Source organism: Thalia democratica, unplaced genomic scaffold, assembly GCF_965202585.1.
Source record: "Thalia democratica unplaced genomic scaffold, ktThaDemo2.hap1.1 HAP1_SCAFFOLD_740, whole genome shotgun sequence".
NCBI classification, from domain to species: domain Eukaryota; kingdom Metazoa; phylum Chordata; class Thaliacea; order Salpida; family Salpidae; genus Thalia; species Thalia democratica.
The window spans coordinates 1-16,702 of NW_028139719.1; the positions used below are offsets into that span (position 1 = coordinate 1).

The 16,702-nt window shown below is 31.2% G+C and overlaps 1 protein-coding gene across 1 annotated transcript; it reads left to right on the forward strand.

Annotated features, from left to right (window-relative positions):
* Positions 1 to 491: 491 nt before the first annotated feature.
* Positions 492 to 12,173, forward strand: LOC145846959 (slit homolog 1 protein-like; the record flags this gene model as incomplete). The annotated part of the gene is made up of 30 exons (XM_082953468.1): positions 492 to 638; positions 834 to 1,003; positions 1,752 to 1,890; positions 2,173 to 2,244; positions 2,375 to 2,446; positions 2,592 to 2,663; positions 2,772 to 2,843; positions 2,907 to 2,978; positions 3,571 to 3,743; positions 3,930 to 4,062; positions 4,174 to 4,320; positions 4,426 to 4,497; positions 4,684 to 4,827; positions 5,343 to 5,575; positions 5,709 to 5,853; positions 5,990 to 6,133; positions 6,238 to 6,309; positions 6,454 to 6,617; positions 6,870 to 7,086; positions 7,322 to 7,459; positions 7,593 to 7,703; positions 7,825 to 7,971; positions 8,999 to 9,167; positions 9,319 to 9,432; positions 9,716 to 9,886; positions 10,199 to 10,400; positions 10,941 to 11,129; positions 11,311 to 11,421; positions 11,490 to 11,636; positions 11,854 to 12,173. Coding segments are annotated over 30 exons (4,279 nt in total), but the record flags the coding sequence as incomplete, so codon positions are not given.
* Positions 12,174 to 16,702: the final 4,529 nt, after the last annotated feature.

Here is a 16,702-nt window from a genome sequence, read left to right on the forward strand (position 1 = left end):
TAAACGAATATGATGAAAGTTTGATTTATAGTTTGCGAATATTTTTTGAAATTTAAGCTTGTTTTGATCAGATAATTAACTTACCCTTTCGTGAGAGCAATTTTTTTTTCATTGAATCTGGTACTTAAAAGTTTTTGTCCAAAATAAAAACACTTTAACCTGCTGAGCAAAATGATTCTAAACAAAAAGGAAAAAGAATTTGTAGCAAAGCTTTTATCAATCGGCTAATCGGATTTAGGAGCATTTGACTTAAATTACAAACTTAAATAACAATGAGTTAAACTGAAGCCACACACGAAGCTATAAGGGAACACACACGACATTAGCTCATTTAAGTTTGCTTATTTTTAACTTTATAAGCCTCCAAAACGCTTAAAACGAAATAAATTAAATTCGGGGCACAGGTTAAAAGCGAGGCATATGGCGAATTGCGTTTCGACTTACGTAAACCGTTACATTGACACAGCAGTGTAACATTTTTAATTTAACAGAAATTTGGGGAATAACCGAATCACGTGCATCAAGGACAAGACGTTCGGCAAACTCGAGCAACTGCAAACACTGACGTTGAGCGAGAATGAAATGACTTCGTTGCAACGCGAAGTTTTCGGCGACAGAATCCCTAGCTTGCTAAAATTGTGAGTGATCACAACTTGATTAAATTATATGTTTAATACTAAAAATAATTTTAGTAGCTTTCAAAATAAATAAAGCACTATGTGTTAAAGGTTTTATTTACTCCGAAGGATAACAAACTTATCGTTAGTAATTAATCATCTCCAAACTTAAAAGCTGGTGTTAACTCTGTCAATAAAAATATTTAATTTTTTCAGTCGTCTGCATTCTAACCGATGGAAATGCAACTGCCACATGAGGTGGCTGAAGGACTACCTTTTGCACTCGAAAGTGGAGGGCCTGGCCTATCTGACCACTTGCCACGAGCCGTACCGGGTCAGGGGACAGTTTATCAGAAACCTCGACAAAAGTTACTTCAGCTGCGGGTGTTAGTTTGTTTTTTAAACACAAAGTTGTTCGAATATTTGCTTCACTGTTAATAAAAGTTATAACTTTGCTTTGGCATTTAATTTTTTTTTAAATAAATATTTTCAGTGTTTACAGTAAAAATAGTTCACATTGTATCTTAAAATGCATCTACTAGAAAGTTTTACAGTTGACTGTACAGTTTTAAATTTATTTTTTCTGATTGTAGTTATGTGTGAAACTTAAGGTTGAAAGTTACCAAACTACATTGTTAAAAGAACTTTTTTTACTTTTTAATCAATTCAAACTAATTAAATAAACTTAAAAATATACATTATTAAATGAGATTTTTTTATTTACTTTTTCTTATTTTTTGATATAAATATTTGTGTAAAAGTTTTTTTATTCCCGTTTTCATTTGAAAAGAAAAAGTTTACTGAGTTAAAACTTTTCAAAGCAATTTCACGGTTATGTAAAACACGACTTTTATTTTTCTTAAATTAAACTTTCATGTTAAAACTTGAATTTTTTGTGGTGTTAAACTTGTAATAACACCATTAAACTTTTTATTTTTCAAGTTAACTTTTAGCTTGTTTAGAAAGTTGAAACTAGTATTAGATCGATTAAAACTCTTTTTTTTTTTAGTTTAATAGCACTTTTATAAACTTGCAAGTTTCAAACTACTATCGCTTCATTTTTACTTGAGAACTAACTATTAGATACTAAAAGTTCTTGCTATTTTATTTAGATAAAAATTTGTTTCAAAACAGGGAATGTACCTTCTCGACCGGTGTGCGAATTTCATTCCTGCCCGCAAGGTTGTGATTGCAATTACGAAGGTGTTGTCGAGTGCACTCGCGCGAAACTGACGTCACTACCAAACGTTCTTCCTAAAAACATTGATATTTTGTGAGTGTCATTTAATTCTGTTTGTATAATGCGGTTGTTATCACTGAGGATATCATTAATGTTTGTTGTTAGTTGAGTGAACCATTGTTTTATAAGTGTATTCACGAACTAATAAATTTGTAAGATATATCTAATCTAAAATTAGTAAAATTTGACATAATGCTGTTTATGAAACTCTAGGTAAAACCTAAAACCTTAAAAAAAATTATTTTTGACAGCAATTCTAGCGCTTAAATCATTATCAATACTATTTTTACATTACTAAATTTATATACTTGTTAGGAGGATGACAGATAATTCAATTGAATCAATCCCCGCCTACGCCTTCGCTGACTTTGCTAGTTTGAAATACTTGTAAGTTATATTTAAGTCGTTTGCAATAATCAAATTAAGATACTTATACTGTGACTAATAAAAAAGTACAAAAAAAAAGTGCTGTTCAACAAATTTTAGAGCTTCATCTCATTTGTTACTTTATTTTTAGGAGTCTAACCAGAAATAAAATTACAAAAATAGACGAAAACGCGTTTGAAGGCCTACCCAACTTGAAAACATTGTAAGTTTTTTATAAAATTTACTTATTAGCCATGGTTATTGTTTTATAAATTTTACAAAACTCATACGTTTTGCATGTTGTTTTCAATATTTATAGTTTACTACTTTTTTGTAAAAAAGATTTTAAATAGTACGTATTTACAAAGGCATTTGCAAGAAAACAGCATCAAGGACGTTCCCGCCTTAGCATTCAAAAACATGAAAAACCTCGAGCAACTGTGAGTTTGAAATTCCATTCTCACGTTTGAATACGCGCTAAAATAGCAATTACGTTTTTAAGTTACTCTAAGCGATGGATGCAAACTAACAATTACAACTTGTGACAGGTTCCTACAAGACAACAAGATTACCTGCTTGAAAAAAGAAACGTTTTACGGTTTGAGGAACTTGACCACATTGTAAGTTAAAATTGTCATCTGAAAAGCAAAAACCATGTGTTTTTATAATTTGTTTAATTTCAGAAATTTATACAACAACATGCTTTCATCGCTCACCGAAGGGATCTTCAGGCCGTTGAAAAAGCTGGAATATTTGTAAGTTTTTTGTTCAGTAATAAAATATTTTAAAAAGGTGCTGGGAAACTTTACATAGGTTTTTCTTTGTTCTAAACTATTTTAACTTTAAAATAAAAACATACAAGAAAAACACTGAAAAGCTGAAGAGTCGGCGGTTCGGTTGCCTTTGTGCTCTCAGCCTGAATGACACTTGAAATTAACGGCATTCCGCTTGTAATTAAACAATTAGAGAGACACATTGTTTGTTTTTGAGAAAATAGCTGAAATAATTTTCAACTGGTGTTTAAGTAGCTCGCGAGGTATTTGAAACGCTTTAATGATGTTAAATTGTTTCGTTGTTTTTGTTATGAGAAGGCACACCGTTGAAACATAACAATTAAGATGGCATGCATGACTTTGTGCTGAGAAATTTCGATGCGACATTGTTTTAAGTATAAATAAAGTCTTTAAAAACAAAAAAAAATAACTTTTCTAAGTAATAAAAATTAAATCTAAACTTTAAAAATAAAAACATAAGCTTTGTAAAACAGGCACGAACAAGTTTTTAAACACAAACTTCAGCGTTTTATTTTGGTAAGAATCTGTTTTCACGAGTATAGTTGCTCAACAGGTACTTGGGAAAGAATCTGATTGAGTGCGACTGTAAAACCAAGTGGCTATCGAAATTTCTGAAAAGGAGAAAGACAATAGAAAGATCGCAGGCTTCGTGTTATGGTCCGAAACCGGCGTTTGGTGTTGAAATTGCACATTTAAAGGGAAAATACTACAGAAGATGTACACGTAGTAAGTTAAATGATTTTTTAATAAAAATATTTCAGATAGTTTACAAAAAATAAACCTTGTTAAATATTAAGAATACTTTCTGTTACAATTTGAAAGTACCGGTTTAAAACAAAATTTACCATATTTTAAAACAATTTTCAACTTTACGAGTTTGTACGCTCAACCTACTTATTATTTTTTTATAAGAAGCTTCATCGAGCAACGAAATTTGTCTGATGCAGTCCGAATGCCCGGAAAACTGCCACTGTTCGGGCTCCAAAGTCGTGTGCAACGGTGTCAGCGAAGTTCCGAAAAACATACCTGTCAGCGTTTCCGACTTGTGAGTTCTGTTATAAATAAAGATGAAATCGACAACGTGAAAAAAGCTACTTGTATATTCTTATTAAAAGATATGTTTGTTATAGGGTATTAAAGAGATACATTTTTACAGAGACTTACAACTGAACCAACTAAAAGCTTTAAAAAACAACGGACAGTTTAGAATGTTCAAAGCATTGAAACGAGTCGACTTTTCAAATAACCAGCTAACGTTCATTGAAGACGGTGTTTTCGAAGGTGCCGAAAGCGTAAAAGAGTTGTGAGTTTTTTTTTAGTTATTTCTATTTTATGTGAGTTATTTTGGTTTTTAACCAAGGTTTTTTCTTTAGTTATAATTCATTTAAGAATGTTTATGTTTTTGTAGATGGCTGAACAACAACTTACTTGAGGATATAAGTGGGAAAATGCTTGGCGGTTTAACAAATTTACAAACCTTGTAAGTTTTGTACTGCAGTAAACTAACAAAAATTTTAAATGAGCATGTTTTTTTGTAAATAAGAAAGAAAGCGGTTTAAACTTGCTAAAGGGTTGATTAGTATTCAAAACATGTTTTAATAGTTGTAGAACATAATATAAAAAAATCTACAACTATAAAAACCTATAAAAATAAAAATTCTAACAGGCAAGTTAGAAACAACCGGATAAGGTGTATCGGAACCCACTCATTCCAAGGAATGATCAATTTAAAACATGTTGATTTGTTCTCAAATATGATTTCTACTGTAGACGCTAGTTCATTTGACGAACTAAAAAAGCTTGAAACTATGTAAGACATTTTTGTTTTGCTAAAAATTATTAATAGTATTCAATAATTTTACTGCAAGGTCGACTTAATTTATTTGACACTGTTCGGCAATTATTTTCAGAACGGCTTCACTCGCCTAACAGTTATAACCTTTAAAAGTTTATTTTATTGATCAATCATCTTGCTACTATTTATTTTGCGCTAGTCCAGTCAGTAGGCTTAAAAACTTAAAAACGGTAATACATCAAACTTGGTGGTTTTAAAAATAACTTCTTTTCGATTTGAAAAAAAAAATTAATTACTCTAAGCAACAGTAACAAACCATAATTAATCTTTCGGCTTACGAAAAGCCAGCCAAGTTCTGCTGTTTGTGCTTAGCAGCATTACGCTCGATCAAGCCGAGTTCAAAGTGCGATTTGTCATAAAAGTTGAAAAACACAAAAGTGTCGTTCGTATCGCTAATCCTTCTTAGAATTTGCTTTCAAACAAATAACTTTGCGGTGTCAGTTTAAATAATGTGATTTTAACTTTCGCAGAAACGTTCTTTCAAACCGTCTGAGCTGCGACTGCAGGCTGGGCTGGCTCAAGTCGTACTTTAGAGAAAATTCCCACATTTCGGCGGGAAAACCGCGCTGCTTCACGCCGAGGTACCAGCGGAACCTGCCCTTGACCGACATCAACCAGCAAGACTTCAGGTGCACTGACGCCGCGCAGAAGAACTTGAAGTGCACTCCGAAACGAAAATGCCCTAAATACTGCACATGCAACGGTAAGTTAAAGTTTTTAAAAGTTTGATTTATTTTTAGAATTCAGTTGTATGTTAATTAGTTTTAATCAGTTTTTAGTAATAAAATAATGGTTAACAAACTTCAATGCACGAAGTTACTAGTAGTTTTCATTAGGAGGCGTAGTGCGTTGCTCGAACATGGGTTATGACGTCATTCCGATAAACGATATACCTGATGACGTCACTGAACTGTACTTGGAACGAAACATAATAAAGGAAATTCCATTGGAAATAAACCGTTTCAATAAACTAAGAAGAATGTAAGTATAAAAGAATTAAACTACAGACTATAAATTAAAGTTTCATATTGAATTTAAACTGCATGTTTTAGATGTACACTTATACTTGCTATCACTAATTCTACTTAATTTAGTTAATTATGATATTCAATTTTAGCGACTTGAGTGAAAACAAAATAAACGGAATTCAGTCGAAGCAGTTTGCAAACCTGAGTTCTTTGGAGTCTCTACTTCTCGGGTACAACAAAATAAAGTGCATTAAAATCGACGGCTTGCTCGGACTGTCCAGTTTGCGAACTCTGTAAGTTTTTTAAGAAGTAAGAAAGCTAGATTATGTTTGAAAAAACAAGTAAATATAATATGCTCACAATTCTGTTATGAAAATTTAACTGTTTACATTTAAAGGTCACTGCACAAAAACTTGCTTTCGACTATTTCCGAAGGCTCCTTCAAGGATATGGGACTTATAAGAAGACTGTAAGTCTATAAAATAAATTTTAATTCAGTTGCTACTAAAAATAATTTAAGTTTCAATAATATTTATAATAATTTATCAACTAGCTTATTATAGACTCCAAACCAACTAAACAGTTTGTTTCTAATTTCAAATATGCTTTGCAGCGGACTCGGAGAAAACCCTTGGCATTGTGATTGTAATCTCAAGTGGTTGGTATCGTGGATGCAAACATCAGGTGTGGACCCGGGTATTGCCAGGTGTACAGGACCAGAAACCATGTCCAGTCAGCTCATGGTGGTCATTGATCCGCCCAAGTTCAGATGTGATGGTAAGTAAATTTTGAAAATAATGGTAAGTAAAAAATGCTCGTATTTGTTACGTAACTAAAACAAAATAAAACGTTCACTAAATTCTAAAAACAAGTTTTGTGTCTTCTTAAACTCACTTTTTTTGTAAAAAAAAAAGTAATTTTAGAAACCAAAGAAAATTTGCAAAAAAATGACTCTGTGTTGTTTGCTTCCTGACAAAATTAGCTAAAATTACAATAATTTGTTTAAGTAAACAGTTTCAAAACATTAAGGCCCATTACCAATGGAAATAGCAGCAAAATGCAATCCGTGCCTGTCCAGTCCGTGTTTGTACGATTCCAAATGCCTGCCTCATCCCACTGAAGTGTACAAGTGTGTGTGCAAACCCGGTTTCAAAGGTAAAAACTGCCAGCTGCCGATCGACCCTTGCATACTGAATCCGTGCGAAAACAACGGAGTTTGCCACGCGAGAAGTGAAAAAATATTTGAGTGAGTTTGGAAGTTACTGAGTAAAGTTATACTAAACCAAAAACAATTACAGTTGTAAAACATTTTAATTACACTTTTACTGATACTAAACATACCCTGGTCTTGGCATAAAAAAGAAGTGGTCTGAAATGTATTTATTTATCTGAACTTCATTGAACTGTTTTAAAGCTGCAAACTGTCTTTTATCTTTTTTATCAAAAAAACAGCTTTTACTGACAAACGTTAAACTTTCCAGATGCTCATGCCAAGCTGGTTTCGAGGGCAAAGTGTGTGAAACGAACATCGACGATTGCAATGAACTTTCATGTCAGGGAAATAACCGAATATGCGTCGATGGGGTTGACAGCTTCACTTGCGAATGCAAAACTGGCTGGTCAGTCGAGATTTTCTTGTTTCGTTTTTTGTTGATATTACTTAAAAAAAAAGAATTCTTAAAATATAGTACAGTTTGCAAGATTAATATAATATATAAAACTAACTTGAATTTTATTTATTGCAATTGATAGGTACGGAGACGATTGTAACACAAAAGTCATCGATGCGTGCTCCGATATACAGCCATGCCAAAACAACGCTACCTGCATTAGTACTGATGAGCGCAACTTGTCAAGTTACAGGTGCGAACTTACACTAACTACCTTGCAGCAATATGTTACATTTAACTCACCGAGTTTAATTTAAAAAAAACCCTATTATTAATGTTTAATATTTTCATTCACCCAACCCAACTTTTTTCAGGTGCAACTGTCAACCGGGCTTTTTCGGGCGAAACTGCACGGAAACGGGGCACGACTGTCAAAACCACTCATGCGTGAACAACGCGCGTTGCGAAGCAGACAATCAGCAAAATATCGGCTACAAATGCGTTTGCGCCCCCGACTACAGGTAATTTCGTGAATTAGCACTTGAGCATTCGACAGCGAAAACGCTAAACTCGAGCTTGACCTTGAGAAAGTGCACTTTTTTCTATAGAAGGAATTTTCACAGTTGATAGGCGAATGTTCCGCTTTTTTACACAAAATCGCGCAAAATGTTGCCGACAAAGGTTCGCTTTATCACAACGCGGCCTTTTGTCAATCAAAACGCTTTCGCAGGCTAATTTGAAAGCGCAGCAAAAGAAATTACGAACGGTTTAGTGGCATGCACGTTTAAAGTTAATTTGAAGCTGAAAGAAACTGTTCCAAAAACGCTTTTTGCGAGCGTTCGTGAACTTATTAAGCCATCAGTGCAGGTGATAGTAAAGAATTAAGCGTTTTTAATTTGTGCTAGTCTGAGCGCTAATCTTTTATTTTTATGACTGTAATTCTCCTAATTACCTGACTGTGCTATTTTTAGTTCAACACCTTGTTATAAGTGAAAGACTTAATGTTTTACAATTAACTAAAAAAGTAAGCATTGCTAGTGTTTTGCTAAATAAAAAAAGGTAAAAAACACTGTGAGTAATAAGCTTCTTGCGTTGCAATCATCTTTTTGATCATAAGGCTGAGCCAGCAAACGGTAATTTTGTAATATGTATAAAGGGGTAATCATAGTTATGAAAGTTTATCCTATTACAGCGTATTAAATTTTGGCGTGAGTAATGGCATGAAAATCGATTAAAATCAAATTAGCGCGGCGGAGCTCACTCATGCAAATTGCATCAGTATCTACTTATCGTCGTGTGTTGCAGTGAAAACGCTTTTAAGAAAACACAATATTGCGAGTTATCGATTTATCTTGCTTCTTGTAGTATCATCGTGTGAGTATTTAAATCGTTAGTTAAATAAAAATCAGTTTAAAAATCCAACAAAAAATAAGTGTCTCAAATCTTTACTTTAATTAAAATTAGCAAAAGATCTTTCGTTCGTTTAAAAAAAAAACATTTTCAACTCTGCTCACTGAAATAGAATGATTTCATTTTAACTTGTTACAGGGGAGAATTTTGCGAAGATTTCGTAGGCGAGCAAGTGAACATACTGCAAGACGACCCTTGCAGCAACCACGACTGTGGAAACAATTCTACCTGTCACACTACGAATGACTCATCGACCGAGTACAAGTGCCAGTGTTTGCACGGATACGGCGGATTTAAATGCGAATCTGTAAGTTTAATCAGTAACATGCTATGAGGAAATGTTTTTAAATAAAAAGCAGTTATTCTTTTTTATGTATTGTAAAAGAAAACTTGATAAGTATCATTTACCCGTTTAAACCAATTTAAAACCAAATAGCATTTATTGTTTTATTTAACAGTTGACTAGCGTTACTTTCATGAAAAATGGAAGTTTTATTGATCTTAATCCAATTCTAGACGATGAAGTTAAAAATTCGATAAAATCTGTCATTTTCCACATGTCAACAGTGCAAGTTAGTTTTGTGTCCGTTACTTAAAAGTTCAGCTTTATATTAAAACTTTTATACACTATACTTAATTTTTCTACTGTAAATTATGGTTTTAAAAACAACAGTCTAGTGTTAAAAATAAAATTTCAGTATACAGTTAGTTTGATTCGGAGTTTTTTCTGAAAGTTCTTAACTTTAATGAAATTAAACATAAAAAAGCTGTTAAATTAAGATTACTTTATACACTGTCTTTTTCATTCTCGTTTCAACTTTCGATTTTTTTTTTTAATTATTTAAGTATTCTTAGCAAAACGGAATTCTGTTCTATTGGGGTACCGACCCGGTTGGAAACGATTACTACAACTTCGTTTCGGTCGAGTTGTTTTCGGGTCACGTGAGGGTCAAAAGGTCGCTTGAAGGCGAGGACGCAGCCACACTGTATAGCGCGACTCCAATCAACGACGGTGAAGTTCACAAGGTACTTTTAAAAAATTGAGATATTGTTTAGCTGTTGTATTGTACGGTGCATAGTTTTTAAATGCTTATTTCAAAAACTTATTATACTATTTGAACAAAAAATCATTATAAGCGAAAATATCTAATAGAGTGAAACATATAACACAGTCTTTTTGTAACTTTGAAAAACTTGTTAAACAACAGATTTCTTTGATATAAAATATTAGTTTATATCTCGTTCGACCCAAGTTAGTAACTCTAATTGTTACTTTTAAAACCAAAAGTATGCTGCATATAACAAACAAAAATATTTACAAGCAAACATTAACACTAGGTGGAGATCGAGATAAGGGAGAACGAGATCACGATACGATTAGACGAGGGGCGGACCGTGTCACGTGACGTCAGGTTCTCCCTGCAGTTCAGCAACAACATCGGGAACTTCCCCATAGTTACCCAGGTCGGGGGCGTTGCCAAGGACCTGCTGGCCGTTGGCAAGCAAAAGTGGTTTTTCAGCAACACCACTTCGTTCAGAGGTAAGACGGCTGATTAGTTTAATGAGAAATGTTGTCATACATTTTGTCAGTGTTAAGTCGATTTTTTTTTTCATAAACTTTAAAGTTGTTTCTAAAGTTTTAATACTTATATCTATCAAAACAAACAAAACAACTTTATATATTTTTTCAACACTAGCTTCTAAAAAGTTAAAATCATATTACAAAATAAAAAAGTTGTTTTATGTGTATTTAAGAAATTTTTAAATCAAGACATCAGTATGCTTTTAATGAAAACTTTTCTAATATTTTTAAGATAAAATGAATAAAAAAGTTGTCAAAACTAAGTACTTTGAATTATCTTGTCAATTTTTAAATTAAATTTATTTTAAACTATTATCAAATTTTTCATGAAAACTTTAAACAACCTTATTTAAAGATATTTTCGGAGTAAAACTAAGGTCTTATTTAATTTTCACAGTTAATTATTTTGTTTCCAAACATTTATCACTGAAGTTTTTATCAATGTCAATCTGAACTAGCTGTCAATTGCAGTGTATACTAACAACTTATCAATTTCAGGGTTCTTATCAGCGATAAAAATAAACGACAAAATGGTCGATTACAAAAACGTTGCCCCTGACGTCATTGCGGGAGAAATGTCGGAAGACGGAGAGGAAGTGACGTCATGCACTCTCGATTGCGTGTACGGAAGTTGCGTCAGGAGCGAAAATTATCCGGACTCGTGCATCTGCATGGAAGGATTCGAAGGTTAGGAGAAAATAATTATAGTATTTAACATCCAAGTTTATAAAAACATGGTCGTTTGATATCAATAGTTTGACATTTCTTTGAAGTATAACAATATCCCACTCAATCATTATAAACGTTATTACTTGCTACAGCTTGTATTAGAAAACGTCATTTGATGTTGTTTTGTTTGATATTTCAGGAGAATTGTGCGACAAAGCAATAAGCACTAAATCAAAATGCGGCGAGTGTGTCAATGGAAAGTGTCAGGTTTCACCCGCAAACAACAAACACTACTGTCAATGCGATGCTGGTAAGCTGCCTAACTTGCGGTGCAAATAGTTAAGGTGATTTATTTATTTATCAATATGTATTTATTAGGTTTCCACGGGGAAACGTGCAATCTCCCGATGAAAAGCAGCAGTTTGTGCGGTGAAGTTGCATGTGAGAAAGGAACTTGCGTGAAAACTGAGGAGGGCTTCAAGTGCAAATGCCCCACTATGTACACCGGTGATCGTTGTCAAATAAGTACGTTTTCATAGACATTCAAAAGTTAAAAACAAATTTTTAATACTTATTCTATTTGAATAAGAAAGTTAGCATAACTAAGGATCTCATTTATACTACTTATTAACTGAGTGAAATATGATTTGATATGTAAATTTATAACACCTTTAAATTCAAAAATTAAACGTTCTTTTTGAGACCTTATTTAATCTAACCTGAAACTCCCAATCCCCAACAGAGATCAAGCGGTGCAAGGGAGTGAAGGAGCGCGTCTTCTACACCTCCTTCAAGACGCCCTCATCCTCGATCAAGTGCTCCTCGTTGCGCCGCTTCGTCAACCTCAACTGCTCCATGGGCAAGTGCTCACCCAAGTCCCAGCACCAGCAGTACAGCAACGCCTTGGGCATCAAGCAGGTCACGCAGGACCAAGACGAGTGCTGCCGGCCGGTGAAGACGCAGATGAAGAGGATCAGGATGAAGTGCCGGGACGGGTCGAGGACGTGGAAGGTGGTGAGGAAGAACAGGAGGTGCGGCTGCACCGAGGAGTGCTACACGTGATCGAGGAGGAAGGTGAAGGTTTTATGGGGGAGCCGGGCAAGTGTCTCGCGGGTTCTGATTGCGTGCGTGGGATGGCCGAACACAAAGTTGCCTTTTATGTTTTTGCTAGATTTTTTCTATTGTTGAAGCAATTGTGGTCTTTTAGCTAATAGCTTGTCACCTGCCATGAGTTGTTTTTCTTCATTCGATTTTTCGTTTGCTTTTTTATTATTACTTTCGTATCTAAGTATTGTGAAGCATTTTTTAAATATAATTTTATAGAAGATTCTGAGTAACGAAGTTATATTTATGTAGCAACTTAATACACTTTCCAATCATTTTTATAGTGTCTGCATTAAATTTTAATTTCTTCTTTTAAACTTTCTGTTTTGTGGAAATTTTATAAACGCATGACATTTCAAAGTATAAAATCATTAGTGAAAAGTTTTTGTAAAAATAAAAGTTTTTTTTTTAATTATTCTCACTTAGTAGTTTCTTTTATTTTATTTATTTTATTAAAATCGTAATAAACATGTTTAAAACTTTTTTTTATTTTTTTTAATATGTAGGAACAAGCGAATATAATCCAGTTTTTAATATTGCAACGCGTCTTTGTACTTCAACTTTTTACACGCTTGTTACGTCACACTGAAGGTAATAAATTCGCGACAAGTTTAAAATCACATGGACCACACACGCAACAATATGAGTTCAAAAAAAATTCATTTTTTCATTTGAAAATGTTGTGATTTGCAAATTTCGTCTGTCACACCGTAGCCTGTCAAAACCGTATAAAAGTATATACTTAATAAAAATGCATTTCGGCCAAATTTTTTTTCGTTGCTTACAAAGAGCCGTGGTTTCCATCCAAGCCAATTGTTTTCAAACTATTTAGTTGAACTGCTTTTGTTTTAAGTTTCTAATGTGTTGAATGGTTTCTTGTGAGCTTTGTTGTTAGCTGTGTGTAAAGGGAATTGTGTAAGGTAGTTTTCTAAATGTTATTTTTTTATTCACCAGGGTATTCTAAAAATTATAAATCAGCTAATTATATAAAAACTGCGAACGATATTTGAATTACTAAGTAAATACTTTTCACCGCTTAATAAAAAAATGTTTACCACTTTTGTTGGTTAACATATTTACACTATCAATGTTACGAATGAAGTTTATGTAATTGACATCGATTAAAACTAGTTTACATTTTTTACAAATTTTGCGCTTATAAACTCTAAATGTTGAAAGTTTCATGCTATTTAATTTTTAATGAAAATTTATAAAATAAAGAAAAGTTATAGAAAAAAAGCAATCTTGATTATTTGAACTTTTTTATTACCAAGTACAACTGTACAAATTTCAAAAAATTTGATTGTTATTACTGAAATAAAAGCTGAAAAAGTACAATTGATCATTTGTAGAGCTAGTCATTAAAAATTTTGATTATTTTTTTCTAGTTCATACCAAACATTAGCATAAAAAACAATGTGTCAAGTAACTTAACATCCACAAAACAAAATAACTCCTTGTTTTGATTTTTGCTGCAAAAGAATTTTTGAGAAACTTATGGTGATTAAAACTGTGTTTTTGTCTCAAGCAAGTCGTCTTTGTTTTTTAAAATACTTTTCTCAGTTTATGGGACAAACACCAGTTTTCATTCGACTCCGTCAAGTCTAGTCGTGCACATCTATTATCTAATTTATCCTTTTCTTGTTTCCCTAAATACTAAATAACTTGCCTAAGCCCTAAACTACTGTAAATGTTTACGGTTTTTGACTTGATTTGATCATGTTTTTGGGAAAAAAAAGATTAAAATACTTTTGAAGTTTTTCATTGAAAATTTTCACCTAAGAATGTATAGGATTTTTGACAATGAGAATAAATTTAATCTTAGAAGTTTATATCCTAGTTAGTAAATAAAATAGTCTAACAATAAAAAGAACTTAGTCAATTTTCACGTATACTGCTGCAAAACATTATTATTAACAAAAAAGAGTTATAACTTTTTATAAACTAATTTAAGTAGCTGATTTGTTTTTAAGTTGTACAAAGGATGTTAGAAATTTTCAAAATAGGTTTTAATTATTACAAACAATTCATTTTATACCGTCTTTTTCTGCATATCTTTAAAAACAATTTTTATATTTTTTAAATATGTATTAAATATAAGTTTAACTGGAATAAAAAAGAGGAACTTTAATCAAACTTAAAAGTTCTTTGATAAGTTTCGTAATTCAATCTGTCAACACATACTAAAAATAGCTTTAAACGTTATCAGTTTAAACCAATACAAGTCACGCTCTCAGCAAAGTATGTTTGTAGAAATTTTTAGTGTAAATAAGTAAAAAATTATATAAGGAATAAATATTTTTCAACTAACATATATACTTCATAACAGTTGTATAAATTGATTTAAATTGGTAAATTTAAGTTTTTTTTTTTATAGTGTTAAGATTAACATTTTGTTTAAATACATGACTCATTTTTTTTTCTCTGGAAAAAATAAATTTATTAGATTTTTAAATAAATATACATAAATTAAAATTTTACACGAAACATTTAGAAATTGGTGGTTTTCTATGCTTGTTTAAATAAATTTATTATTTTTTACACGACAGACATGGTTTTCAATTTATAAGTTGATGAGAAGTTGAAATTTAATCTCTTTATACCTATAGTAGACAACTTAATGTTTTAAAACTTAATGGTTTTAGACAGGCGACTTTAAATTTAAAATATTCTAATTTTTTGAGTTTATTTAAACTGAATAGAAATACAATAAATTCGTAAAAAATGCAAATGTTGAATATATGTTAAATAAAGGCTGTAAAAAGCAAAAATAAATATATTTTATATGTTATTTTGAAAAATAACATTAAACTTTACTTAAGACATGTAATCTTTTACCCTAAAATAGCAACTTTAATAGGTAATTTCTCAATCAATTAGGAAGTATTTTTATGTTTGCTCTTGTTAGATTATTTAAAAGTTACTGGTGTTTACTTCCGTAAAGTAAAACGAACGCAATTCATTCTAGACAGAAAGATAACTCACTCAAGTGCAGTAGCAATTCTTTAGTCTTTGTATTATAAAACGCATGAGTAGTTAATAAGTAGGTTTGCGAGAAAATCAAAAAGCATTTCGAGCTAATTAGCATTGCTTGCATTATAACCTGTGGCGTTTGCGTTCAAATGCTTATTGACCTTGTTTAATATTCTTTTTGTTTTGATTTATTTTTGTTGAAAAGCGAACAAAGGTATTATTTTATGAATTAAATTTAAGTTGTATACAGTTTGAATTTTTTAAGTATGATGCATTTACACTGTAATAATTTAGACTTTGCTTAACTTACATGAAATATTTAAAATTTGGTACAAAAACAAAACAAAAAAACATTGAATAAATATTTCAATTTTCTGTCAGTCAAAGTTTTTTCCTAAAATTAATTTTTCTAATAGTCAATGAAAGTTTAGATTCAATATTAAATAAAATAATGAATAATTTTAAACTTTAACTATTAGTAAGTATAAAAATTAGTTAAATAAAAAATTTAAATAGTCTAAAATGATAACACTAGGTTCTTAAAAAGAAACTTTTTTTTTGAAAAATATGAACATGTTTTAGTTCCACAACATACTAATAATAGTTAATAAGACATAATTAGCTTGCTAAGCTTTGATACAAAGCAGAACTTTCAAAGATTAATTTGTCAATTAAAATCTGAAATACTTTCCTTTTCGTATTTTTTTTGAAGCAAGAATCCGGATGCCCTAAAACTCTTCTTTTTCATAAACAAAAGATCATTTTACCGGTAAAAAGTTTAACTTGTACTTGAACTAAGGGAAAAAAAAGAAAGAAAAATAACAACTTTTTGAAGTAATAAGGATTACTAGGTTTAAAAAAAAGTACTGAATGGGAACGAATTTATTACAAAATGCTATAGAGTTTGCTCTAAACACCATCAAAGGAAGGACTTAAAGGCTTTAAATAGCTTTTTGGTATAAATAACTTTTTTTTGTTTGAATTTAAATATATAAGTTTCTATAGTTTTTTTAACTGTTTATCACTCTACATCATTAAGTTTAATGAAAACTTTGAAGATAATCAAAAATTTTCTTATTTATTTAATAAAAGAGTAAGAAAAGTTAACTATTTTAGTTATTTAAAACATTTTTGTAAAACACTTTGTAAGTATTTTAACAGAAAACATATTTATATTGATAGCTATTGTATAGCGTTAATAAGCTATTTTTTTGAAGTGGTGCCAATAATTAACTTATTATTGATAAGCTGTACTAAATTTCAATAATTAAATTACTTTAAATATTTATTTGAGAAAAACACTTTAACACCAAAACTTTAACTTTTTTTAACATTGTAATAATGTTTTTTGTTTGTAAACTTTATCTTAGTAATTTTAGTATAAAAGTAGTACAATATAATACAATTTTTGACATATATTTTAACTATGTAAAACAAAATATAAACAATAATTTTTATAGTAAATATCTTTTAAAATGCTATTTTATTTTTTATACATTTAAATAAGTTAGGCA